Source organism: Raphanus sativus, unplaced genomic scaffold (assembly GCF_000801105.2).
Source record: "Raphanus sativus cultivar WK10039 unplaced genomic scaffold, ASM80110v3 Scaffold0551, whole genome shotgun sequence".
NCBI classification, from domain to species: Eukaryota; Viridiplantae; Streptophyta; class Magnoliopsida; order Brassicales; family Brassicaceae; genus Raphanus; species Raphanus sativus.
Window position 1 is genome coordinate 8,284 of NW_026615869.1, and position 27,571 is coordinate 35,854.

At 32.0% G+C, this 27,571-nt stretch overlaps 3 protein-coding genes across 3 annotated transcripts; 1 reads left to right on the forward strand and 2 right to left on the reverse strand.

The window, feature by feature from the left end:
• Window positions 1-274: 274 nt before the first annotated feature.
• Window positions 275-2,942, reverse strand: LOC108837830 (protein WALLS ARE THIN 1). The gene is made up of 6 exons (XM_056997224.1): window positions 2,662-2,942; window positions 2,513-2,575; window positions 2,298-2,414; window positions 1,639-2,059; window positions 922-1,076; window positions 275-823 (listed from the first exon to the last, which is right to left on the reverse strand). Exons 1-6 carry the CDS (start codon window positions 2,874-2,876, stop codon window positions 622-624), a joined length of 1,173 nt encoding a protein of 390 aa, XP_056853204.1. The 5' UTR covers window positions 2,877-2,942; the 3' UTR covers window positions 275-621.
• An 11,490-nt stretch (window positions 2,943-14,432) lies between these two features.
• Window positions 14,433-15,226, reverse strand: LOC108831216 (uncharacterized). The gene is made up of 2 exons (XM_056997222.1): window positions 15,154-15,226; window positions 14,433-15,022 (listed from the first exon to the last, which is right to left on the reverse strand). Exons 1-2 carry the CDS (start codon window positions 15,224-15,226, stop codon window positions 14,433-14,435), a joined length of 663 nt encoding a protein of 220 aa, XP_056853202.1.
• Window positions 15,227-18,055: 2,829 nt separating this feature from the next.
• On the forward strand, window positions 18,056-23,104 carry LOC108831215 (uncharacterized). Its single transcript, XM_056997223.1, has 4 exons — window positions 18,056-18,151; window positions 20,539-20,549; window positions 20,651-20,794; window positions 22,363-23,104. Exons 1-4 carry the CDS (start codon window positions 18,056-18,058, stop codon window positions 23,102-23,104), a joined length of 993 nt encoding a protein of 330 aa, XP_056853203.1.
• Window positions 23,105-27,571: the final 4,467 nt, after the last annotated feature.

A 27,571-nucleotide genomic window follows, 5' to 3' on the forward strand; every position in this document is an offset into this window, starting at 1 on the left:
ATTTGTGTTATCTACGGCCTGCCAAATCTTGAATCCACATAGTCCACTTAACGTTTGGTTCCAGGCCAAACTCGCTTATGCACCGTGTCTCTGGTCATTGAAGCATAGTCAATAATTTTCTTAATGTAGGTAGATGTTGCATATAAAGAGAATAAAATATGATATATAAAAATATAATTCAGTTTTTGGCAATTTGTTCGTTTGGTTTAAATTCAGTTTCAAGATTTTGGATATCAGTTTTGAATATCCTGACAATGATCAAACATATAAACCATAAATGCAAATTATAACATTCTATTGATGATAGAAAAGCGAAATAAAAACCACAAGAAATGTAATACAAGGGCACTAATATATCAGCCAAATATAATAGTACTGAAAGGTCCAAAATCCAAGCTTCCCCATAGTCTTCATCATCACCATCATTATCATTGTCATCTTCACCACCATCCTCATGAACAATGATGTCTCATCTACCTCTTTTCCCTCCTCAAAAACGACTTTTCTTAGGCAACATATTAAGAAAAAAACTAAAAAAAAGCAGACACAAAAGTCATAAACACACAACGGCACACCATTGGGTAATGGCGTTGTAATTATTTGATAGAGAGACTCGATAAGTCAAACGTTGTCCGTTGACTGATGGAGCAGTGGAGCTGTGATGGACGACTTGATGGAGCCGCGAGAAACGGGTGCACGCTCGATAACATGCTCCGCGGAGGACTGGATCATTGCCTTCTCAAGAGCTGCAAACTTCCTCTCTTCGCTCTTACCATACAACACAAAGTAGAGTCCCGCTATGATCAGCACAGCTCCAATAATCCTGCCACGTAGTACAAAACAGTTTAAATTATTTTGTTCAGTCCTTCTATTTTATTTAAATTATTGTAAAGCCCCGGTTTATATTGTGTATTAGTTTACATACCCTCCAAGTAAAACTCTTCGCCTAACGCAATCGAAGCCATAATCGCAACGACCAAAGTCTGAACAGGTTGGTAAACCGCAACGAAAACTGGACCCCCTCTGTCAATACACCAAATCTGAACCGCAAACGCGATTCCAGACGCCACTATTCCCTGAAAACAACACAATGCAAGGACAAAATAGACAAATTTAAAACAGTAGGGCAAATAGCCGATGTGATGATCTTTTTTTGTCTAGCTATACTCTTATTCGGTAGAATTTGATTAAACCAAGTGTTGAAGCTAAAGATCTTTTCGTGGTTTCTTAGATTGCATTTTGCTTTGTTAAGTAGCTTTAAATTGAAGTTCAAGTGTATATCTTTTCTATTTCAGTTAAATGGATTCACATTTTGGCAAAGAAAAACAGTAGGGTCAAGATCGAAATATACACTTTGTATTCTATCCAATAAATGTTTTAAGAAAAACATTGTTGGACAAAGATGATTTTATGTTTTCTATAAGTTTTTATTAGTTGACAATAAATTTTGACAAAGTTAATAATAAAATTATAATTTAAAAAATAATTGAATCCACCCCCCCCCCTCCCCCCAAATGATGTATTCTATGTATTTTTGAGGATTTAATGTATTTTTAATAATATAAATTATATTTAAAGAACGAATATAATAATAATTAAAAAAATAGTGTAATAGTGAAAAGGTAAAAAGAAACTAACTGCGTAGAGGATGGTGAAAAGCTCCCAACCGGAGTGAAAAACCCAAGCCTGAGAATCTCTTTCACAGAAAGCAGCGATGATCACGAACTGGATAATTCCGAACAAAAGGGTGTAAGACGTAACCGAGAGCCTGGCCGGATAAGATTTAAGAACCGGAGCTTGAAAAACGAGCCAGCCAGACCACGAAAGACAGTGACCTATTAGGTAGATGCAGCCAAGAGTCCAGTTTTTCGGCGCGGCGTCTCCAAGAGGCGCTAGTACGGCGGGGTTGGTTGTGAGGAGGTGAGTGTGGAGGTGGCTAGTCGGAGTGTAGATGGTGGGACCCTTGTAGAGAGTGATGACGGAAGCTCCGGCGACGCAAAGAGCTGTTCCTAAGACTTTGGAGATACCGTCTCTTCTGTTTATTCTAACTTTCTCAATCCTGCGTTTGTTTTTTACGTATATAACATAAACAGTGTCATTACTTTTGTGATCACATAATTGGAAATGGCACTCAGTGCGGTCTACGTATAATATTATGTCCACTAATGGTAGGTTTCATGCTTCTACGTTGAAAAGTCAAATGAAATTATTAGATTAGTTCGTTATAGCTGTCCAGGAGTTTTAAATTATATCTTTTTTTTTTCATAACTGAAACACGATGAGAGATGGATCGATACCTGAGAAGAGCAGCCATGAGAAAGGTAATGGCGGGAACAGAGTTTTGCATGGAAGAAGCAAATGTTGGTGAAGTGTAGTCCAGTCCCAACAAGTAAAAGCCTTGGTTCGCTGTTATTCTGTGTCGTGTAATAAGTCAGTAACATATTCATTACTAGCTACTCCAATTTTGTTATTGAAAATATAAAGTGAGGAATATATATATATATATATATACCCGATGAGTGCCAGAAAGAAGAACTGAATGAGAAAATTGAGTGTAATCGCTGGTCTCTCCTTCCTAAATAAAATAAGTATGGAATTAGTTTACTAAATTGTTGGTTAATCACAAGAAACTAGAAAGCAAAGGGTTTTAAGTAATGTTACTTTTCAAGGAAGTAAGCGAAGGGAAGGAGAAGAAGCAAGGCAATGATGTTACGATAAACAGGGAAGACGAGTTTGCTGATTCCCATGTTAAGAGCAGCTCTCGAGACCACATGGAATCCAGCGTAACCGAACTGCAACGTGAGCATCGCTATGTGAAGCTGAAGCTTCTCCGGAACTCCCCATATCGCTCTCCGGTTATCGGTGTTATCAGCCATTGGAACTGACTTTTGAATCAGACGACGATGGAGAAGGAATGGGTGTGTTTGATTGAGGAGGAGTAGTGAAATTGTGGAGATATAAATATAGGTAGATAGCTATCTCATTCCCTCTTGGCTGTGGGAACCACCACACTTGAGAAATTGTAATATGACACTCCAGTAAAGGGGAAAGTGTCTATTCCGACCCGAACAATTTCGATAGTGCCAAATACAATCCGAATAAATGATTAGTGCCAAATACGACATAAACTCAATTAACATTTAAAAAACCAACTTGAATTTTTAAAACGTCCCTAAATCTACATTGACTCTAACAGAAGTTAGTCAACCGTTAACAAGATAAAACAACGTCGTTTTGATACACATGAAAAAATGTCTATTTCGACCCAAACAATTTTGGTGGTGCCAAATATGACCCGAACACATGGTCGGTGTCAAACACGACCTTAACTCAGTATAATTGTAAAAAATTACCTGAACTTTTTAAAATGTACCTAAATCTACATTGACTCTAACAGAAATTAGTCAATTGTTAATAAAATAAAACGACGTCGTTTTGATATATATATTTTTAATATATGTTCATTCCAGGACTCAAAACGACGTCGTTTTATCTTGTTAACGATTGATTAACTTCTGTTAGAGTTAATATAGATTTAGGTACGTTTTAAAAAGCTCGGATAGGTTTTTTGAATTTTAGTTAAGTTCAGGTTGTATTTGGCACTGACCATTTGTTCGGGTCATATTTGGCACAATCGAAATTGTTCGGGTCGGAATAGACACTTTTCCCCTCCAGTAAATGTATGTTGTTATAAACTTATAACAAACTGAAATACTGAACAAAATGTGGAAGTCCTTTAATAAGTTTGTTTGAATGACGGTTCATTAATGTTTATACATTAAAAAAGAGAAAAAAACTAAAATAGCACCAAACCAAAGTTTTTGTCACAAAAATAACATCAAAATGAGGAAAATGACCAAAGAAGTTTTATTGAAGGGTAAATATACATTTATAATCACTGGTTAATTAATTTAAGATTTGAAGATTAAAGTTAAGGGGTGAGGTTTTAGTAATGTGTTTAAATTTTTAAAAATAAAAAATTAAAATTAAAATTTTCAAAACAAAAGGTGTTATTTTGGTCATTTTACTTTTGGAATGTTATTTTTGTGACAAAAACTTAGTTATTTAAGAGAATTGCCCTTAAAAATTCAGATTTTAAATTTTGAAAAGATATTTATTAAACAATTATGCGGAGTTAAAGGATGAATGATTTATATGCATCTTTAACATGATGCAAGTAAAATTAGTTGGATGTGGATTTTCATAAAGTAGATCGAATTGATGTAATCAAATTTAAATCGTTATAAATTAGGTAGAACTATCGGTTATAAAATAGTGCATGTTTTTTTAAAATTGTAATATCATAATGAATTAGCATTAAAAAAATATTGAATAAAATGTATTTGTGTACATTAGTGGTGTTTGTCATAACAAAATTTGTTACCAAGACTGCTTGTTACTATAATAATGGAAGTTATGAAGGCATGTCATCCTTTGCTTATATAGTGCTATTTCGCTATTGGTTACAAAGTATGATGAAATTCTCAGGCAAACTGTGGTGAAATAGAATGTCTGCTGTCTATGGCGCGAATGCAAGAACCGTTTACACAACTCGGTTTCACTATTTCCTCAAAACTTTTCAGCAAGCTAGACAGAAAGATTCTTAACATCATCACTGCTAGTTCCATTAGCCTATCGGTCAACGATCTAATTAAAGACGTTTTGGGCTCTAAGTTATAATTTTTGAGCTAGTGATCCTGTAAAGGGTAAAATTTCTGTACGCAGAACACTCTTTCGAGTTCAATCTAATTAACATTCAACCAAAGAGACAGAATCATCAAATTAATAGGTTATCTTGGTTATATGTGCGTGAGTGTTTCTCTATGTTGTCCACTTAATAAAATAAAGCTTATATATTCCTGAAAAGTAAAAAAAATTACCATAACAATTTATTTTTAATTTAATTTTACCTAACTTTATTCAGATGATATTTAAATCAAAGATATTTTACTAATGCAAATCAAAACCCTAGGATGCTAAAGACGGCAAATCGCCAAACAAGAGAAAACATTCATCCAGGGGTTTAGCATTTTTACTAATAATATTATTTAATTTTTCAAACTATTGTGTTTTTAGAATTTTATGTCAAAAATTCAGTATGTACTTATTACATTATCATGACCACTGTAATAAATCGCTTTCGGTTTCTCATGCCAGCTTTTTGTAGTTGATTTGGCAACAAATTTGGTGTATCTCATTATGAAGGACATGTGTTTCTAAAGTCGAAACTTAAAAGAAATATTTTAACTTCTTTTTGATGAAATAATTTTTTTTTTGATGAAATATTTTAACTTCACTTTTTTAACTTCAATTTTAACTTCACATGCACTTCAAATTGTTTTTTGTTGTTTACTTAGATTTCTAACTTTTTGATCAATTTTTATTTCATAGAATGATAAGACTGTTAGTTCATTATATGAGTCCTCATGTCTACAACACCAACTTTTTCACAATACATCAAACTGAATTACTCATTGGTCATTGGCATTCCTGGTCGAACGTAGGACTGGATAGAATATATGTATTTTTTTTTGTAAAAAGGCTTAATATATGTAAATTTTGATACAAATTATTACTTTCTCTCTGAACTAAAAAGATTGAATAACTTTACAAAGAAAAATATAATATGCAATATCTGCAAAATGAAACAAATTACTTATACTATTATTTTTAAGAACATATTTATGTAAGTTTTACGAATATTCTATTTTTAATTTATTATTTTAATTTTATTAAGTTTGAAAAATTAAATAATATTATCATTTTATATTAGTTTTGAATTTTCTATGTTTTATTATTTATTATTTTATTTCTACTGAACAAACCAGATATCGATTAAAAAATTATAAAATAGAATATACATATATGGAATATCCGAATAGTCGTGGATCAACTCAAATTGAATAATTAATAGATAACATATATCAGATTACAAATACCTCTTAGAATTGAAATCTTTGATTTGTGCCACCATTAGCCAAAAAAACTTCTTATCATTTTATAACAAATAAATAGCATTGATAGAGTTTAACTATGTGAATGAAGCTGTAAATCTAAATCATTGATTAAACCAAGGGCCCGCGATTTTAATTGTGTACTATTCTGTTCTTAAAAGGAAAAAATGAAGAACAAAGCTTAAAAGTATGTAAAGGGGGAAAAGGCTGCCTCCCACATTCTTTTATTTTCTGCCTGTTCTAGCTGACATGACAACCCCTCACGCCACTACTCATTAACGCAACCATCATTATTTTCTTAATTTTTATTGTATCTAAAATCATTTTAAATCTGAAAAAAAAAATCAAATTAAATAGGAAAAGCACAATTGTTTATTACTGTATTCCCCTTAATATGCATTCACTATCTTAGACATTATAATGGTTTCAGTCTGTCCTTTCTTTTCATATTTATTTGGCAGCATGGCATTGTTACTAATTATTGCGAGTGCAGTAATCTCCAGGAGATTAACAGTCTTATAGTACTACTAGATTTCGTTAAACATATTTTTATTTCTTTGTAAATATTATTAATTGTTTGTGCTAAATAATTAATTTTTGTAGGGACGAGCCCCACGCGCACTCGCGAACCGTGAGACCCACAGTACCTCCTATTTCGTAGGCACATCCACACGCACAATAATTATGTACACGGTTACACCAAAATTAATATCTGTATTTGTCCTCAATTATTTATAGTCGTATAGTTTCCTACATACCTGTATACATACCTTTGTATCCTTATAGAATAGAATCATCGAAAATGCTATGGTTGCTTGTATGCTTTCATTTTTCTCTTTCGTTTTGTTTTGTTTTTCTTGGAAAGATCGACAATATATACACATGAGAGAGTTATTTGGTGAAATGTGGTTGAAACATGTGCATATCCACGTGAAAACAAACCAGATATGTATTTTTCCTAACACGTAAAAATGTAATCACGACATGGAACTTCTTGCCATAAAACTATTTTTTTTTTTAAAACTGGCCTGCCATAAAACTATTTAAGATTAACTATATGTTACATACATTTAACGATAATAAAAATATATACGTTTGAATAGTTATACTATATGAAATTGTTAGAACTTATTACTTACTCTTTGAAGCCTTACCAACTGGATCAAACGTTCGTCGTTTTGTTGTATGGTTGAACTTGGAAATTATTATTTCCAATGACAGGAGATAATAGTATCCAGTATGAACGGTATGAAAGAATACCAACTACTCTTATCAGTAAACATAGGCCTGAGATTTTTATCCGAGATCCAGACTCAATCAGAGATCCGATCCGGATTCGCTCTGGAAATCCGGATATCCAGAGGGGCCGGATCCGGATCCAGATAATAAAATGTTGGATCAATCAGAATCTGATCTAGATCCGGATATCTTGATTTTTAGTCTGGATATTCGGATCTGTAATTTTATTAATAATTATTTTTAAAATAGTAATATCTATATATAAAAACTAATTTTATTTATTATATTTTCATTTTATAATAATATATATAAATTTTATATAAAATTTGTAACAGCATACATAATAATAATTATATACATTTTTTCAAATTACTGTTAATATTTTTATATATTTTAATTTTAATTTTATTTATTTTAAGAGTTCAAATTCGGATCCGGATAACCGCTGGATATTATAATTTTTAGAAGGATATCCGACATCAAGATATCCGAGAACCTCAGATCTGGAATAAAATCACGGATCCGCCAGATAAGGATCCGGATCCGGATACCTTTAAATTTCCTGGGATACCCGATCCGTCCCCCACCAGAAAGAAGTTTATTAACTAGTTATATATGGCTTATGATATGATCGATCTTTAACTTAACTTCATGATACATATATTTTATGTTGTTCATATCATTCTGAAATTATGTCTCGTGGTGACCAAAGCGAAACTAGCATTTAACTATAAATTTTCCCCATGTAAATATATATAGTTTAAAATTGTCACCTTTCAAAAAAGTAGAACCAAGTTTTTTAGTTTGTTTCTCAAATATGAAATATCACTTGCGAAAATAAAAATTGAGTGAAGGTTCACTCGTGAAAATATTTGTTATGAAATATCACAAAAAAGAAAAAAGGAAATATTACTAAGATCTTTTATAATAAATTAATGAGATAGTTTATTTGATAAACACAAAATTATCACAAGATCTTATATAAGGATGTTACTGAAAAACAAATATAGCGATAATTTTCTTGCGATAACATTTTTTTGTCTCAGTTTTACTTATATTTATCAATCAGATAAAAACAAATTTTTGCAATTTATTCTCTCACTATTTTCACAGTAGTCAATAAATTATGCAGGATTTTTATTTCCTTTTGTTTTTCTTAATCTACCATTTATCCTCCTAATTGCTCCAATTTGAATTACACTCAGTTACTCTAAAATTTATCTGTCACACTTTTACTCTTATATACACAAGAAAAATTATTTACTCCAATTTTTTTTTCATCCATTTCTATTTTTCACTTTTCAAAAAAAGTTTCATTCTATTTATTCTAAAATTACCAATCACAACTGTAGTTTTAGATAAACAGATTTTCAAGTAGTAGATAGAGAAAAGGATCAGGATAAATAGCATTATTAAAAAATATATAAAGAGCCATAAAAATGATGTTAAGGATTATATTCAAAGTTTATAGCTATTAACCCCAAGAATAATGAATAAATATATATATATATATATATATATATATATATTTTAAAAAAATATTTTTTAATAACAAAGTTTATTTTCATTAAAAGTAGGTAATTTTATACTGAGAATAACTAATTTTTTTTTGTATACACCCATTAACAAAAGATTTACGGTTACAAGTAAAACACAAGAAAGTTTTATGAACAGTTTAGATAAAAGATAAAATAAACCAGTTATATACATTATGTTTTCTTCTGCTGTCAATTTAGTAAATAAACTTCGTGGGGAGCCTGATTATTGTTGAATCAATATGATTTGGACTTGAGAAAATCATGATATATATAATTTAGTTTAATGGTTTAACTTGTTATGATAGACTGATACTGAGCTGTGCCTCAATGCTTTTGTTGATGCATATTAGACTAGGCTAATTACAAGGATACAAGACAATCTATGACATTTTTTGTGTATTTTGGCATTTCTTCAATTTCTTGGAAGTAAAAATTATATGTTGTGAGTAGAAACAATACTGATGCAAAGTATCACAGCTTAGCTTTTGCTACTTGTGAACTGATTTGGTTACATCACAATTTTTCTTGGACTCGTTTATTACGACTACTCTAGCTACGTTGTTCTGTAATAACAAGCTTGTGATTTACATAGCAAAAATTATGGGTTCCATGATTGTACTAGACATATTGAAATCGATTGTCATGTTATATGTGATCAGATAAAGGCTGGTAAGGTCAAGACATTCCATGAGCTTAGATAAAGGCTGGTAAGGTCAAGACATTCCATGAGCTTATTCTCTTTAACTGTGAGCTTAGATTCTACAGTTCGAATCACATGTTAATAGCTAGAGAATGTTGAAAGTGTTTATGTATGTACATCTTCTAGAATGAACGATGGACCAAACATTCTGCAGCAAACAGTTATCTTTGTTAACTACTATGCATCTTTAATTTGACCAAACTTGATAAGTTTTTCTTCAATTTTGATAATTCTTCTTATGGTCTGGTTTATTTAAATGCTGGTGTCATGATTTATGATAAAGTTGTTAGATTCTCTTAAAATAAAGTTACAAAATGTATAAAATTATATAAAATGTGTTAATAAAAATTCTTAGAAAATATATTTATATTATTGATAAAACTTAACTTTCTAATCTTATATATACTCTTATATTTTTATAATTTTGGTATGGTTGGTCTCTGTCATTTTTTTCAATATCTTTTGACAAACTAATATGTAGTAAAACTATATGAAATTTGACAAAATCTTCAAATTATTAATTCATACTTGTTGGATCATAAGGTCAAGTAGTAAATAAATAAAAAATAAAGAGCATGCCGAACAATATAAATAATCACTACCATATTATATAATTTTAAGAAAATTTGTATCAATGGTGATAAAGACTCAAGGTTCTCTAGTAATTTGCCAACTTACTGAACTAGTGCTTACAAAGTATGCATTTAAATTTTGGAATTAGATTTTATAAAAAGAGAAATAATGGAATTAGTTTGCATTTTCGGCTTTGTAACAGAAGATAAACCCTTGTTTAGTTGTTGAAAAAACCCTCTTATTTAGTTAAAAAACAAAAAAGAAAACATATTCCTTATTGGTTTAAAAAGAAGACTTCTATTTAGCGGATATAAGAGATATTTTAATGATTTAATAGTTTTTGAAAGCGCAAAGTAATTTTTGGATGCAAAACTTCTATTTAGCGGATAATTAATATTTAATCTTAAATATTTTATATTTGACGTCTATAATTGAGAAGTTTTTTATTTTGATATCTTTATTTTTTTAATCGCGCACAATCGGGTAGAGACCCCGCAAGACGGGAACAGTACAGTAAAGACCTAGTAAAACAGTAAAAACACCTTCAATAGGAGTTTTTTCCATTGAAAATATTAAAAATATATTATGTATATATTATATATGTATAAATACCTGTGGGGCCCACAACTTTTGTGGAACATCATAAGCAAAGGTTATTAAAAGACTTATTCTTGGGTTTACTCGCTAAAGGAAACAAAATATTATCGAATTATATTATATTTTTAAAATAAAAATTATACTAATCACAAAAAAAAACTTTTTAATCTAAAAAAAAAATTGTCAAAAATATTTTTAACGCTCCCAACAAACATTAAATCTTATACTTTTGGATAAATCTTAAATTTTAAGATTTATCCAAGAATTTCGGATTTACCCAAGGATTTAGGGTTTACCCAAGGGTTTAGGGTTTATGATTAGGATTTAGGGTATAGTTTTTTGTTGATTGTGTTATAAATTGTTTTTTTTTTAAATCAAAGTTTTGTAATTTATCCAAAGGTTTACTAAAGGATTTAGGGTTTAACATTTAGAGATTAGTGTTTTTTTTGTGGTATTAATTTATTTTTTGAAAAAATATTTATTTTTGCATTTTTAGTATTATTTTATTTATTTTTACTTTATTTATTTATTTTTACTTTATTTTATTTTTAAAACATAATATAATTTGACAATATTTTATTTATTTTTTTAAATGATGTCAAATTTGAAATAAATAAATTTTATTGATTGGTGAATCTAGAGATTCACCATAGGGGATTAACCAAAGAATAACTCTTCTTAAAATCACATTTGCCTATTTAACAATGACGAGCAGACGAAGAAGATGGAGTTAGTTGGGATATTTAATTGCTTTTGTCTCCTTTTCTTCTTGACTTTATTTCATTTCTCTATCATCTTTGCTCGTCCACGAGCGAATCTTCTTGTCTCCGATCTATCTCTCCTTTCCTCACTTCTCTTTTGAATGTACACACAAAGATTAGCTTTTTAGCAGTTTACAAAAAAGGATTAGCATTTACCTTATAAAAATATTAGTTTTTAACCTAATTTTCTAGATATAATAATGAAATTACTTTTAGAGATACTTTGAGATGATCATGCTTAAAACATTTCCAAAAGAATTTTTCTATTCTAAAATTTGAAACTTTATATTTGAAGTTTAAAAGCGTTCTTTTTCAAAAACAAAACTTCAAACATAACTTCAAAATTATTTGTATTTTATATTTTTCATAATTAATTCAATTTTATCTTTTATAAATAACTAGCGCATATATAAAAAACAATAATTAATAAATATTACACTAAAATATAAAAGTTATAAATAGAAATACATAGTGTTGGTAATATTTATTTCCAAAAATACCACATTCATAATACCACTTTTCATGTTTATCTTAATTACTTTTACCTTTACTTTAAAAGAGGAAAAAACACTATAACCATAATGTTAACTAATCTAGTCTTAGGGTTTAGAGTTGAAAGATAGAGTTTCTAAAATGTGTAGTTTAGGATTCTAATGAATATATAAATAAATACTCATTTAAAAAAAAATGAAAAAATAGTTTTCGAATTTGAAAAATAAAATTTCGAAAAAAATTCAAAAATTTAGTATAAAAGTTCGAATTTGAAAAACTATAATCCGAAAACATAAAAAAATATTTGTTTATATTTTTTAAAAAAATTAATAATTATTTATTATATATAGAGAGAATTATATATAAGAGAGCAAGAGTATAAGAGTCTTTTGCATTTAATATGTACCAAGAAAAATGGTACCAACAATGTGGTAAACATGAAAATTCTCCATTTAAATTTGTGTGATAATTATGTCTTCATGTACTTTTTAAAAAAAAAATATTAAGTTTCTTTTGTAATATTGTTGTTTTCTAAATCTAGTTTTAAATATTTTTGTCTTATTTAAAGTTTTAATTTAATTTTATATGTAAATCTTAAATTTATAAAATATTGAAATATTTCTGAGATATAAAAATTTTAAGGATTAAAACGATAAATAAGAAGATAGTTAAGAATCATAAATGTGATGTGTAATTGTAAAGATCAAAATACAAATAAAATATGAAATTTTAAATTTCAAAATTCAAAATTTAAGTAGTGAAACTTTATATTTGAAGTTGCATTACTCAAAACTTCACAGAACAAAAAATATATATATTTGAACTTAGGGGATTTTGGAGATGCTCTTAGTTTTTGGAGTTGAAATCATCTTAAATTGTATTATATTTTCATTCCAAAATAAATAAAGTTTGAAATAAACTATTTTCTATCTCAATATATCATTAATTCCATTTTATTATAATGAGTAAAAATAAGATTGTTTCAAAAATAGAGAAATACATTTTTACTCATTATTATATTTTTATTTCAAAATAAAATATAGTTGGAGTAAAAATCAACACTTTTAAAAGATACTCTATTCTAAAGAAAAAATGTAATAATACATCGAAGATGTTTTTAGTATATTTGTTTTTTTGCTAAAGCTGTATATATATATATATATATATATATGTGTGTGTGTGTGTTTAGTATGCTCCCAAGCTATAAACTGGTGTTCTCTTGCTAATTGTCCAATAGTTATCTACGACGATACTTGTGATAAGTCACATAATAGTACTTGTTTGACTGTAATTCACACAAAGTAACGTTCCAGACCAGAGTGGCATATTGTCTGAAGAACGCAGACACAATTCTGCAAAATTGGAACACATTTAATGACTTGTATATACCTCAATAGGCAATAGCTGTACTGGTGTACATGCAATTCAATTGTGTTTAGTTATTGTAATTTGAGGTATCGAATCTTTTCAAGTTCAAACTTGAGTTACTACACGCGTTTGAAGTTGAGAAAAAATAATTAGTTTGATTTCCGGTACAAGATTCTTGTTGAACATTAAGATTTATGAAACACCTATCAGATTTATATATACTTATTTGATGTCTAATTTATGATATATAGATTTCATGTATGTTAAATATTCATCTGATGTTTTAACCAAAAAAAAAGTATTCATCCAATAGTTTGATTGATATTTGAAAGGATACTTAGATTCGTTTGTGTTGGGATAAAGATTCTACATTAGAAATATAAATGGGACATAAGTAATATATAAGAGACTTGGGTAACACCACTAATTACCTATTGGTTTTAAGTGGAAGCCCAAGAAACTTATTATGATATCAGAGCGGGCCCAGCATCCTGACCCTTTAATCCGGCCCGGACAGTGGCCCGATCAACCCATTAGCTGATGGCCCAGAGAAGGTTCAGTTTTCCGAAATTGCTAGAGAATAAAATCTTGTTTCGGAGGGGTATGATGGATTCGCGAGATTAATGGTTATACGCACCATTATCTCGAGGAAAGGTGTTGGGATAAAGATCCCACATTAGAAATATGAATGGGACATGAGTAATATATAAGGGACTTGAGTCACATCACTAGTTACCAATTGGTTTTAAGTGGAAGTCCAAGAAACTTATCACTCTGTGAATCGTGATAATAAGTGGATGTCACTATAAGGAGACACTTTGACGTGTCACACACTATGAGGAAGAAACAAGTATGACTCTTCAACATATTACTCTAAGACTAATACCACTTTAACCACTAACGTTATTTCATTGCGTTTATTAGAAGAAACACTCTCTTCTCTTCTTTTTTTTCTTAAAAAGTAAAGTAATGGAATTGTACAAACTATGAACTGTGACTCAAATGAACCAACCTTCGAAAATAAAACTAACTGCTAAGAATTATTCTAAGAATTTCGTTTACAAAAAAAAAACTACTCTAAAGCATTTCGACCAAAAAGCTTACTCGCGTTTACACGTTTTCGTTGGAGTCCAAAGTGAAATTTTCAAAGTTTTCTTGCAAAAGTTTTTTTTTTGTCAATAAAGAACTTTCATTAAACCCAAATATGTTTTTAGCCCAAACGTAGGTCCATTACAGAAGAGAAAGACGAGAAAGTGCGCTTTGCCAAAGCGTCTGCCTCAGAGTTTTGAGATCGGGGAATAAAAGCAAAAGAGATAGATAGGAACATAGATGAGAGATGGTTGATGTCTGCCACAACACCAAAAATCTCCAAAATCATAGCTCTGTCGTTAATAGCTCGAGTGAGCGTCTGACAATCGGAGTAAACCCTGAGATGTTTGATCTGCAGAGTTACTGCCATGCGGAGGCTGGATCTGATGGCGAGAGCCTCCGCTATTAGGGGGGAGTTGACGAAGCGTTCTGTTTGTGATCCTGGGACAGGCTCAGTCCATTGAGAGCCATGAAAGATCCAAGCAAGTCCTGCGGTTTTTGAAGCTTTATCCCATGAAGCGTCGACCTTACAGTGCGTCGTGTATGTTCTGATGTCTATCGATCGCTTCTTCAGGATTGATTTTGTTGTCGCTTGAAGCACTCCGCTTGTAAGGGGTTGTGAGGAGGTCCATTCACGAGCTAGAGCCAGACCCTTTGTAGCCACTTCCTCCGCTGATGATTGTCGATCTTCGAAGATAAGTTGATTACGCGCTGTCCAAATTACCCAACAAATCCAAGGTAATATGCAAAAGATTTTTATTTGATAACAAAAACTAAGGGGAATTAGCACAAAAATAGAGAAAGCAAATTAATGAGTTTGTCAACCAACTAAGATGTCGTACTTATGGATTGTGACTCAGATGAACCAACATTCGAAAGTAAAACTAACTTGCTAAGAACTACTCTAAGCATCATTTTCAAAAAAAAAACTACTCTAAGCATTTCGTTTACAAAAAAAAAAACTACTCTAAAGCATTTCGACCAAAAAACTTACTCGCGTTTACACGTTACCGTTGGAGTCCAAAGTGAAAATTTCAAAGTTTTCTTGCAAAAGATTTTCTTTTGATAACAAAAACAAAAGGGAACTAGCACAAAAGATAGAAAAAGCAAATTAATGAGTTTGTCAACTAATTAAGATGTCGTACGTATGTTTTTCTATAAAGAAATCAAGAGAAATAATCTGTTTTGAATTTTTTTTTGTCTAAATTAACATATTACTAGTCTATAAAATACCAATTTGATATTGCTGAACATTTTTACCTGCAAAGAAATTTACTCATTTTCTTTCAAGATATTGATGTGATGGAAAGAACTTGTTCTCTTCCATTATAAAATTATGTAAAAAAATCAGCTCTGACGAACTTGAAAAAAAAAATAACAGTTGAAATTTGTTGTTTTGGCTTGTAATTTAGATTTGATTATTTAGAGTTTTGATAAAAATAAACACGTAAATCATTAGAGTGCAATTTTCAAAATTTTATAGACGTTTGTGCGCGTATTAAAGTCTCTTAAAACTTGTTAAAATCAGTTCAACAGAAATGTTAGTTTGATACTTCTCACATATTAAAAAATGAATGAAATATATATGTTTTTATTAATTACACTTATTTAATCAACAATATTTGAGATAAATATATATAATCAATACAGTTCGTAATTAATATTAAACTAAAAATAAGTATAACTTGCATTGAAATTTTAAAATGACAATTCTTTTGTAACTATAAAAATGTTAAGATTACATTTTTTTATAAAACATAAAACAAAAGGAATATGAAACATATTTATGATATTGTAAACAGTTCAATGTAATAGATGAATATTAAAGTAATTAAGAGAAATTTAAAGCAGATGAACTGTAGAGGAAAAGAATTGTTGAGTGATTAAAATAGTAAAAGAAGAAAAGTTGAGTCCAGCTTAATTTGTTTGTTTGTTCACAAAATATGAGAAAAAGCGGCAAATCATTGTACCCTTTGTTGAACAGGTACTAACGTAAACAGAATTTTTAAAAAATGAGCCCTCTCAACCGGAAGCCTAGCAACCGGATAAGTGGAGTTGTTAGATGGAAAACTTGACGGTTGAAAAGAAATTTGAAAGAAAACTAAGGTTTTTGAGATAAAATCAATTGTCTTAGTAATTTCTAATTTAAATAAAAAATAGTGCTATTATTAGCATTATAATAGAGTAAATTGATTATATTTTTTTGATCAATAAGAGAAAAATGTGTTTTATTCCGTTTGTCTTTTTTATTATATTGTTTTACTTCTACATTTATTACTCAATCTTAGGACGATGGTGCTTTAAAAATGGCTCATCGAAAGAAAATGAATGCTTGTCTGGACAAGGTTGGTATAGTATTTTGGAAGGTTTTGATTGGCTGATGGAACCCGAAATGTCATGTCTAGTCTTTCTCTTTTTAATACAGAGGTGGGAGCATTAGCTTGGGCAATTGAATGTATGCGGAATTTACGTCAAAATAATGTCACATTTGCAATGAATATTTTCAATTGGTGAAAATGGTTTCAGAACCAGAAAAATGTCCAGTTTTTGAAAGTTATTTGGAAGATATCAAATCTCTGAATGAAAGTTTTATTAGTTCAGAGATCATTCATGTACCACAGACCTCGCACGCAGTGCTAGGAAATACATGTCATTTGTCGTTCACATGAATGCAGAGTCCCCAGCATAGTTTTCAGAGTCTAGATGAGTTTGTTTAAGTTGATGACAAAAAACATTTATTACGCTCAATTCTTCTATATTTATTAAGCTCAGTTACTTTAGGTGTTACTAGGGGTGAGCACAGATCGACTAGTGCCATATTTTGTTATTTGTGATTTGCTTCGTATTTGATGGATATCTGATTTGTTTTGCTTCGGAAAAATACGGATATTCGCCTTTCTAGATATCCGATTTATAGATATTTGAGAATATTCACAGATATTTACGGATACTTTATCTATTTTGTTCAGTACAAGTAAATCTACAAAACATTACACAAATTTCTTTTTTTCTTCAAAAAATATTTTAATTATATAAAAGATAAACTAAAAGTTAATGTATGTGTTTTATGAATTTATAAATTTATAAAATTAGAAAAATGTAGTTTTCTATAAAGATTTTATACTTTTCTTGATTTTATATTTTATAAGTAATTTTATAAAAAAAATAAAATTATATGATAAAATAATAATTATATAAGATTATATATTTAAAACTCTATATTTAGTCATATATATTCTGTTTGTATATAAGTCGGAGCGAATCAGATATTCGCCCCTAAATTTTTTAGTATTTGTGATTTACTTTATTTTAACAGATGTTGAGTTTTAATATTTGCTTTAATATTTGCTTTATTTCAAGAAAATCATTTTTCATGTTCTCTCTTTTTCCCGGATAGTGTTTGCCTTTTAGAGACAGTAAGTTATATGCGCCAAGCTTTTTCTCTACTAAACTTATGTCATCTTCGTCACTTCGTGTTTGGGTGGAGCGTCGGTGACGTTTTGTGCGATGGTCTCTAAGACTCTAACTCACCCATTTAATTTGGAATCTGAGCATATGACAGAACAGGCGTGGGGATTCTGGTGTGGCGGTTCCCTATGAGAGCTCCGACACTTTAGTGTTTCGTCGATTAGATTACGGTGTTGGTTGTCACTGTAAGAGGACAACGTTCACGCCGTCGGACTCTGTTGATTAGCCATCGCAGTGTTAGGGTTGTCCCGATTGATGTGAGATCTTAGTTCATCGATGGCGGATATTTTCTTGGCGATGGTGGTTCTCCGAGATCTGCATCCTGATCGGTCGATTGATGAGAGGCACATAGATCCTCGGATTTGCGAGAAGGTGAGCTCTAATTACGGCTGCAGCGGTTAGGGTTTGTTGGCATCCAAATCTCCTTTTTTTGAGAATTGGTATTGGCGGCCGCAGGACACCTTCGACGCTGGTGTTACATTGAAAATACACTAACGACGCCAGCTGGTCTTCCTTTGCTTCTATTGTTTTGTCGGAATATTGGCCGCGTTCTGTTTTTCTGAAAGGGAAATAATTAATGAGATATTATTGATAAAAAGTATTCACCCGACAACTTCTGTTTGAAAATACCAGTTACACAAAATGAAAAGGAGACGCTTGTAATTTTCAACACCTTTGCCTTACCGAACATGCAAATATAATAAGTTCTTACCATTTACCTAATTATTTTTCATTCTATGTATATTGAGCTAATTAGCTCTAAAAAGTATTCACCCGACAACTTCTGTTTGAAAATACCAGTTACACAAAATGAAAAGGAGACGCTTGTAATTTTCAACACCCTTGCCTTACCGAACATGCAAATATAATAAGTTCTTACCATTTACCTAATTATTTTTCATTCTATGTATATTGAGCTAATTAGCTCTTTTATTTTTCAGCTGCCTCCAGACACTAGCTAGGAATGGGTTCAAATATATTATTTTTCAACCAAGAATGAGTCATTACTTAAAGCCGATATATTGCGTTTTCTGACATGTTACTTGTTATAGATTCACATGATTTTACGATAATGGGGGATAAAATTTCTACTCAAATTCTTTATTTTGGTTACTAATGATTACTCAAAATCTTGTTCTGTTATGTAAATCAATAAAAATTCATTCAATTATCTTGAAGAAAAGAGAAGTTATAACTTTTTTCCCCTACTATGCAGTTAGTGTTTCTTGCAACATTTTTGTGGGTTGGCTTTTAGCATGCGAGATCTTTCTTTATGTCCAAAACATATACTGATTTCGTATCTCTTTATTTTGTTTTCATTCATCTCAATTGCTTTTGCTTGGCATGCATGCATTGATTAATTATGAAAATAATCCACTATATTTGACATGAAATTTGGTGGGATTGCTTCTAACAGATATTCCGACATGACTAAACCACTAATATAATTGTCATAATATGGTTCATATAGTCTTACTCTGTAACACCAAAATTTCCATCAAAGGATTACGATTTCCACCTTAAACATCATAATTTTATCTTTCCTTTTTCTAATGACATTTTTCTGCTATATAAGCTATACTAGATCTTGATCCGCACACCCGTGCGGGTATTTATTTTATTTTTAATAAATATTTATACCGTGCAAATAGTAATCTGTATTTTAAAATTTTTATCCTATAAATAATTTTGTAATATGGATAATTTTTTTTAAAAATATAGTTATATTAATTAATTTTTTTCCAAACTGTTATTATATGAATCACGCGTCCGCACAAGTGTATATTTACATTTTGTATAGATAAAGTGTTTAATGTATAATAAAATTATTATATATATATTATTTAAATTCGGTGTAGTATATTCTATACTCTTTCACATTTAGCATATTTCATTTGCGTTGGACTATTATTTATTAAAAGTATACACAAAATTTTGTATTTTCATATATGTGGGTTTGCTTATGTAAATAAACTAATTTTGTTTTAATTATGTCGTGTATCAAAGGTATCTTAATGTGGAAAAACACACTTGAGTTATATATATCACTATTTTATTAAAACAAAATGTAGCAGTAACAAATAATATTTATTTTTAAAGATATTCATTAATACTTCTGTAATAATAGGTATCTTGTTATATTTATAGAAAATATTTTTCGTATAGAAACAGTAGTACTTGAAGACATCAATTTTTTTAAGGGAGAGTAAGAGATTTAGAAAAAAATTTAATAAAATATAAAAAGATATAAATTACTTGAAGACATGTTTATTTATTATTTTAGTGGCATTACCTTGTAAATAAGTTGAAAGTTTCAGGTTTATTTCTTATTTGTATTTCTGTTTTAATAGATTATATATATATATATATATATCAATTTATTATTTCAAACTTATTTTACAGTTCAGATATGGTGGTATACTGAAATAAAAATGGTATAGTGAAACATGTTTCTAGATTTTTGGTAATCACGAAATCTATATTTAAATTGTGTATAAAATTTTAAACTCTAAAAATTATATAAAAAACCGGATTGATAATCAGTACCTAATGGTGTTGATCTGAAAGTATGTTATAATCCATTGTATGGATTGCTCATAACCAAGACCAAGGAGGTTTAGATCCGATCCGTCTATCCGATCCGTCTACATTCCACCCGAGACTTGTCAAGATGAAGACCCATTCAACCGAAGCATTTATGAGCTTTGACCAAGTCTTGATATTGTATTGAATGTAGTCAAAGTGTAATCATTGTGTAGATTCTCTTGATGTAAACCTTATGTGACAACCACTATATATAAGTGGTAAGAGCTAATGAGAAAGACACAACTTTCACAGCAACACTTTTCTCATATCATAACACGTTATCAGCACGATTGTGCTCTCCACCGGAGTTCTTCTTCTGCGGCCAGCTCCTCCGGCGCTCAGCCTTGCTCCGCCGGCGACTCCAAGTTTTCCGGCCAATTCTCAAGCTCTTGTTCAAGGTGGTCCATTCAGATTCCTGGTTAAGAAAAGGTAAACTAATCAAAAATTTAATCAAAATCTAAAATCTAAGAACATGTTCATAAGAACACTATATGTTCATATCTTGGATCTATATGAATCCTATAAAACTTATTAAAATCTGTTGTTCTAAAATTATCATCTAAATATTAATCTTGAATCAAAAGTTCTATAAGTATATTGATTCTAAAATTATCTTGAATCTCTAAAATCTGTAAAACTTATTAAAGAACATAAAGATCTATATGAATCTTGATTATAAAAACTTTGAATCTTATAAAAGTTATGTGAAATCCTTAATACCATCAAAACCATTAATCTTCTTGCTTGGTTTTTCAACCAGCAAAATTGAAAACCCAAAGATCAAAACCTTGAATCCCTTGCTGTGCCATTTTCGGCCAGCCTCCCTGAAAATTCAGTCAACCAAAATAAAATCGATCTTAAAACCTATTGATTGCTTATCTTTGACTGTCATTATTTTCTTTGTAACTGATATGATTTTATAAATGCATTTTCGATTTTTATAAATGCATTTTCGATTTTATTTGACTAGGCATTTAAATATCATAAGCTATAGTCCTGTTTTGCATTAATATGACATAAGATGAAATAAGTTATAGGTTGAAACCATTTGAACTTATTATTGTTTGTCATCTTTTATTTAAATCCTGATCAGTCTTGAGATAAGTTCATATAGATGTTCATGACTATATAATATGTTCATTATTTTCTATGCACCACAAATTAGAGTATGTTCATGAGGGGGAGTGAGAACTTTTCCATGATACATAACCATATTAAAATTTGTGAAACATGGTCCACAACCTTGAAAATGATTTTGTGATGATTGAATTATATTCTAGATCATTTTTGCATAACATCTATTATTCTGAATTAACCATATTGAATTGAACTTGGTTTAGAAATTTTATTAGATCATGCTCACATTCTGAACTGACCATTTTCATTCACTTATCATATTGTCTTATTGAAATTGATTATTCATTCATATGGTAGATAATTCTGATCATGATACCTTGAATTAAATCCTGAAAATTATTATCATTTCATGTCATGTTTATGATGCATTTTTATATGCTGTTTGACAATGATTGCTTTATATAAATCATCCATATTATATAATACATATTAAAATCTTCCTGAAATATAAAATATATATTAAAGCCATGATCAAAATCTCCATTCATAAAATCTGAACATGGATTGATCATATTATTATGAATCCTCATTCCTTATGGATTATTTGATTCAGATGTCGAAAATCAACAACCTTGAGTTTGCTGCCCTCAATCTCTCCGGAGATAATTACCTCCAATGGGCACTTGATGCCAAAAAATTCTATTGAGGTCCAAAAACCTTGGTGATACTATCACTGAAGGCACCGAGCCATCGGTCAAGAATAAATACATGGCCATTGTTATCATTCGCCATCATCTGGTTAAAGGTCTTAAAGATCAATACCTCACTATTGAGGATCCTCTGGAACTATGGACAGAGTTGAAAACCAGATATGATCATCAGAAAACTGTGATCTTGCCAAAGGCCCTTTATGATTGAAGGAACCTAAGAATCCAAGACTATAAGTCTGTGGAAGAGTATAACTCAGTTATGTTCAAGATAGTCTCCAAGTTGAAATTGTGTGGGGAGACTATCACTGATGCGGATATGCTGGAGAAGACATTCTCCACATTCCACACCAGCAATATGTTGCTTCAGCAACAGTATCGAGAAAAAGGTTTCTCCACTTATGTTGCCTTAATCTCTTGTTTGTTGCTTTCTGAACAGAACAATGAGTTGCTCATGATGAACAGTGAGCTAACGCCACCTGGTGCTAAAGCATTGCCTGAGGCACATGCGGCCATAGAGCCAAAAGATGAGACTCCAAGAGAGTCATACCGTGGTCGTATGAGAGACCGTGGAAGATGGCAAGGAAGTAACCGCGGGTTTCAACCACGAGGTCGTGGGTTTCAGCCACGAGGACGTGGATTCCAGCCACGAGACCATCTTGGTCCTAGCCGAGGCCGAGGCTATAGCCGAGGTCATCAAGCTAGCCGTGGGTATAAGTCCGACTTCAAAATCCATGGCTCGACCAAATCTCCTTGCTATCTTTGTGGGATGACCAATCATTGGGCTAACCGATGCAAGACTCCCCAACATCTTGTTAAGCTCTACCAGGAGAGCATGAAGGGAAAGAACCCTATGGCAAATTGGGTCCAGCATGATAATGAGAATGATCTGGACCATGAGAATGATGACCGTCTTGGATTCGAGACTTCGGATTGCCTTAAGGAGGCCAATTAAGATTTCGACATCATGTTGCTTTTGTCTTTGCACTTTTGCATTTTTGCTTTGGCTTTATGTCTTTGTTTCCTATGTTCTATGACTTTGGCAATTTTATCTATGAAATAAAATTTTATTTTATATATATGCCTTATATAAGTTAAACTTATTAAGAACAATAAAGCAAAAATCATTAAGACATCAAGTCACCTAAGTAATATCTTCCAAGGTGTTGACTCTTGTCTATTTTCAGAAATGAAAGAAGGCAAGAACCTGCTAGTAGTGGATAGTGGATCAAGTCACACTATATTAAAAGACAAAGGATATTTTGTTAATCTCACCATAAAGAGTGCCAATATCAAAACTATAGCAGGCACAACCAGCCTTATTAAAGGCCATGGCATGGCTCGCATAATAATACCTAAAGGCACGCATCTAGAAATTGTTGATGCATTATATTCTCCTAAATCAAAGAGAAATTTGTTAAGTTTCAAAGACATTCGAATGAATGGTCTACATGTTGAAACTAAGGGCGAGGGAAAGAAAGAATATCTTTTGATTTATAATGACCAAGGCCATAAGGAAGTCCTAGAGACTATTCCTGCTATATCTATGGGCCTCTATTGTGTCAATATAAAAATGGTTGAGACTAATGTCACAATGCCTAATGAGTTCAAAGAAGCCTTTAAACTATGGCATGAAAGGCTCGGCCATCCTGGTTCAACCATGATGCGCAAAATAATTTTGAACTCAACTGGCCATTCCTTGAAAGAAAGGAAGATTATCCCTAAGAGCCTTACATGTATTCCATGCTCACAAGGGAAATTAATAATAAGGCCATCACCTGTAAAAAAGGTTAAAGAAACATTGAACTTTCTGGAAAGGATACAAGGTGATATCTGTGGACCAATTCACCCACCTTGTGGGACATTTTGATATTTTATGGTCCTGATTGACGCATCGACCAGATGGTTGCATGTTTGTCTATTATCATCTAGAAACCTGGCACTTGCAAGATTATTGGCCCAGATCATAAGACTGCGAGCCCACTTTCCAGATTTTCCACTAAAGACTATACGTCTTGACAATGCAAGTGAATTCAGTTCCCGAGCTTTTAATGATTACTGTATGTCCATGGGGGTAAGTGTGGAACACTCCGTGGCACATGTACATACACAGAACGGATTGGCCGAATCCTTCATTAAAAGAATCCAGTTGATTGCTCGACCATTACTGATGAGGTCGAAGCTACCAGTATCAGCTTGGGGACATGCAGTTTTACATGCTGCTGAATTAATTCGCATAAGGCCATCCAGTGAACATAAATATTCTCCATCCCAATTACTCTCGGGTCATGAGCCAGACGTGTCCCATATCAAAACATTTGGATGTTCTGTGTATGTTCCTATTGCACCACCACAGAGAACAAAAATGGGACCTCAAAGGAGGATGGGAATATATGTTGGTTTTGATTCTCCAACCATTATTAAATATCTTGAGCCTACTACTGGAGATTTATTTAAGGCCAGATATGCTGATTGTCATTTTGATGAATCAGAGTACCCAACATTAGGGGTAGAAAATAACAAGCTGTGCAAAGAAATAATATGGAATCAAACATCTTTATCAAGGCAAGATCCTCGGACTCAATCATGTGATTTAGAGGTCCAGAAAATAATTCATATGCAAAAGCTAGCTAATCAATTGCCTGATTTCTTTGCTGACCCGAAAAGAGTGACTAAGTCCTATATACCAGCTTGTAATGCACCAATAAGTATTGATGTCCAAGATGGACACAATCAAGTGGCTACAGAGTCTAAAGCACGTCTTAAGCGTGGTAGACCAATTGGTTCCAAAGATAAAAAACCTCGGAAATCAAAGAAAGGTGCAAAAGAAACCGAGGTCATAGATTGTCCAGACAAGGCCGGAATGGCTATGCCTAAGGTACCTACTAATGAGGCTCGGGACGCTGAGCCTCTTGGTACTGAAGACATAGACATTGACAATGATGAGATCTCAATTAATTATTTAATGTCTGGGACAAAATGGAACCGGAAAGATGTCGACATCGATGATATATTTGCATATAATGTAGCCCTTGAAATGATGGACTTAGATGAGGATCATGAACCCACGTCTATACTAGAGTGCACTCAAAGATCAGATTGGCTCAAATGGAAAGAAGCCATAAACGTGGAGTTAGAATCATTTAAGAAAAGGAATGTCTTTGGACCGATTATCCGGACACCTTGTGATGTTAAACCAGTGAGATATAAGTGGGTATTTGTGAGGAAGATAAATGAACATGGTGAAATTGTAAGATACAAAGCACGGCTTGTTGCACAAGGATTCTCACAAATACCAGGCATTGATTATGAGGAGACATACTCCCCTATGGTGGATGCAACTACATTTCGATTTTTAATAAGTCTGGCCATCAAAGAAAATTTGGATATGCGGTTAATGGATGTTGTAACCGCATACCTTTATGGTCCACTGGATAACGAAATATATATGAGATTACCAGAGGGTATTGAGCTCAAAGATAATAAAGGTTCTCGAGAAGAACACTGCATATGGCTGAACAAATCCTTATATGGACTTAAGCAAAGTGGTCGAATGTGGTACAATCGCTTGAGCGAATACCTTGCCAAAGAAGGCTATAAGAACGACCCTATCAGTCCATGTATCTTTATAAAGAAGTTTGCAAACAATGGATTTGTTATCGTAGCAGTGTATGTTGATGATTTGAACATCATTGGAACCTCTGGGGAAATCGCCCAAACAGTTGAATGTCTCAAGAAAGAGTTTGAAATGAAAGACCTAGGTAAAACTAAAGTTTGTTTGGGATTACAACTTGAGTACATAAAAGGAGGAATCCTTGTGCATCAAAAGGCGTATACAGAAAGAGTACTCAAGAGATTTAATATGGACCAGGCTCACCCATTGACCAGCCCAATGGTCGTGAGGTCCCTTGGAGTGGACACTGACCCATTCGGTCCTAAGAAGGACGATGAGGATGTCCTGGGTCCCAATGTGCCTTACCTCAGTGCTATAGGAGCGTTAATGTATTTGGCTAGCCACACTAGACCAGATATATGTTTTGCCGTCAACCTCCTAGCTCGTTTTAGTTCATGTCCGACCCAAAGGCACTGGAACGGAATTAAACATATCCTACGTTACCTACAAGGAACTAAGGATTTGGGTCTATTTTATACCAATGAAACCAAAGATGGTTTAGTAGGCTTTGCTGATGCAGGCTACTTATCTGATCCACACCGTGCTCGGTCCCAAACCGGCTATGTGTTCACTCATGGTGGTACTGCAATATCATGGCGTTCCATGAAGCAAACTATAGCAGCCACTTCATCTAATCACTCAGAAATCTTAGCCATGCATGAGGCAAGTCATGAGTGTGTATGGTTGAGGTCCATGACCCAACACATCTGATCATATAGTGGTATGGTCGAGGACAATGGTCCGACCATCATATATGAGGACAATGCAGCCTGCATTGCTCAACTCAAAGATGGGTATATCAAAGGTGACCGAACCAAACATATTTTACCCAAGTTCTTCTTCACCCATGAGTTGCAGAAAGCCAAGGAGGTCAATGTCGTTCAAATCCGGTCTAGTGAGAACTCAGCCGACCTCTTCACCAAGTCACTTCCCACCTGCACATTCAAGAAGCTCACGAAGCAGATTGGTCTTCGTAGACTCAAGGACCTTCAGTGATGTCCAAATCAGAGGAAGTAATGTGTGTTGTACTCTTTTTCCTTAACTATGGTTTTGTCCCAATGGGTTTTCCTAGTAAGGTTTTAATGAGGCAACGTTAGCACATTACAAGCCCGATATGGTTATGGCATCCAAGGGGGAGTGTTATAATCCATTGTATGGATTGTGTGGATTGCTCATAACCAAGACCAAGGAGGTTTACATCCGACCCGTCTATCCGACCCGTCTACATTCCACCCGAGACTTGTCAAGATGAAGACCCATTCAACCGAAGCATTTATGAGCTTTGACCAAGTCTTGATATTGTATTGAATGTAGTCAAAGTGTATTCATTGTGTAGATTCTTTTTGATGTAAAACCTTATGTGACAACCACTATATATAAGTGGCAAGAGCTAATGAGAAAGACACAACTTTCAGAGCAACACTTCTCTCATATTATAACAAAGTATCCATTGTGAGACAATAAAATAAGTGTTAAATCCCTATTCATGTTTGTCGAGAAGAAGAATATGTAAACCCTTTGTCTATTAATGCATCAAGTTACACTCACTACCAAAATATTATAAATATAATAATATGTGCATAGGAAAAATTATATTATGTTAAGAGGCCGTGAATTGTGTTGATATTACACATTTTGATAGTGTAAACAATAAAAAGTTTATTCAGATTACAAAACTTTGTAATACGTTTCATAACTATATGATATGACTGAGTACACATCGGCTAACAAAAAATACATTGGCTCATA

What these genes read in the sequence shown, in the direction of transcription:
- LOC108831216 (XM_056997222.1), bottom strand. Translation starts at nt 15,226, where the DNA reads ATGATGCTTAGAGTAGTTCTTAGCAAGTTAGTTTTACTTTCGAATGTT. An exon ending in ATCTGAGTCACAATCCATAA is followed by an intron (nt 15,023 to 15,153) that starts GTACGACATCTT and finishes TAATTTGGACAG; the next exon opens with CGCGTAATCAACTTATCTTC.
- LOC108831215 (XM_056997223.1), top strand. Translation starts at nt 18,056, where the DNA reads ATGGCGGATATTTTCTTGGCGATGGTGGTTCTCCGAGATCTGCATCCT. An exon ending in AGATTCCTGGTTAAGAAAAG is followed by an intron (nt 20,795 to 22,362) that starts GTAAACTAATCA and finishes TTATGATTGAAG; the next exon opens with GAACCTAAGAATCCAAGACT.
- LOC108837830 (XM_056997224.1), bottom strand. Translation starts at nt 2,876, where the DNA reads ATGGCTGATAACACCGATAACCGGAGAGCGATATGGGGAGTTCCGGAG. An exon ending in TTCGCTTACTTCCTTGAAAA is followed by an intron (nt 2,576 to 2,661) that starts GTAACATTACTT and finishes TATTTTATTTAG; the next exon opens with GAAGGAGAGACCAGCGATTA. An exon ending in TTCTTTCTGGCACTCATCGG is followed by an intron (nt 2,415 to 2,512) that starts GTATATATATAT and finishes TACACGACACAG; the next exon opens with AATAACAGCGAACCAAGGCT.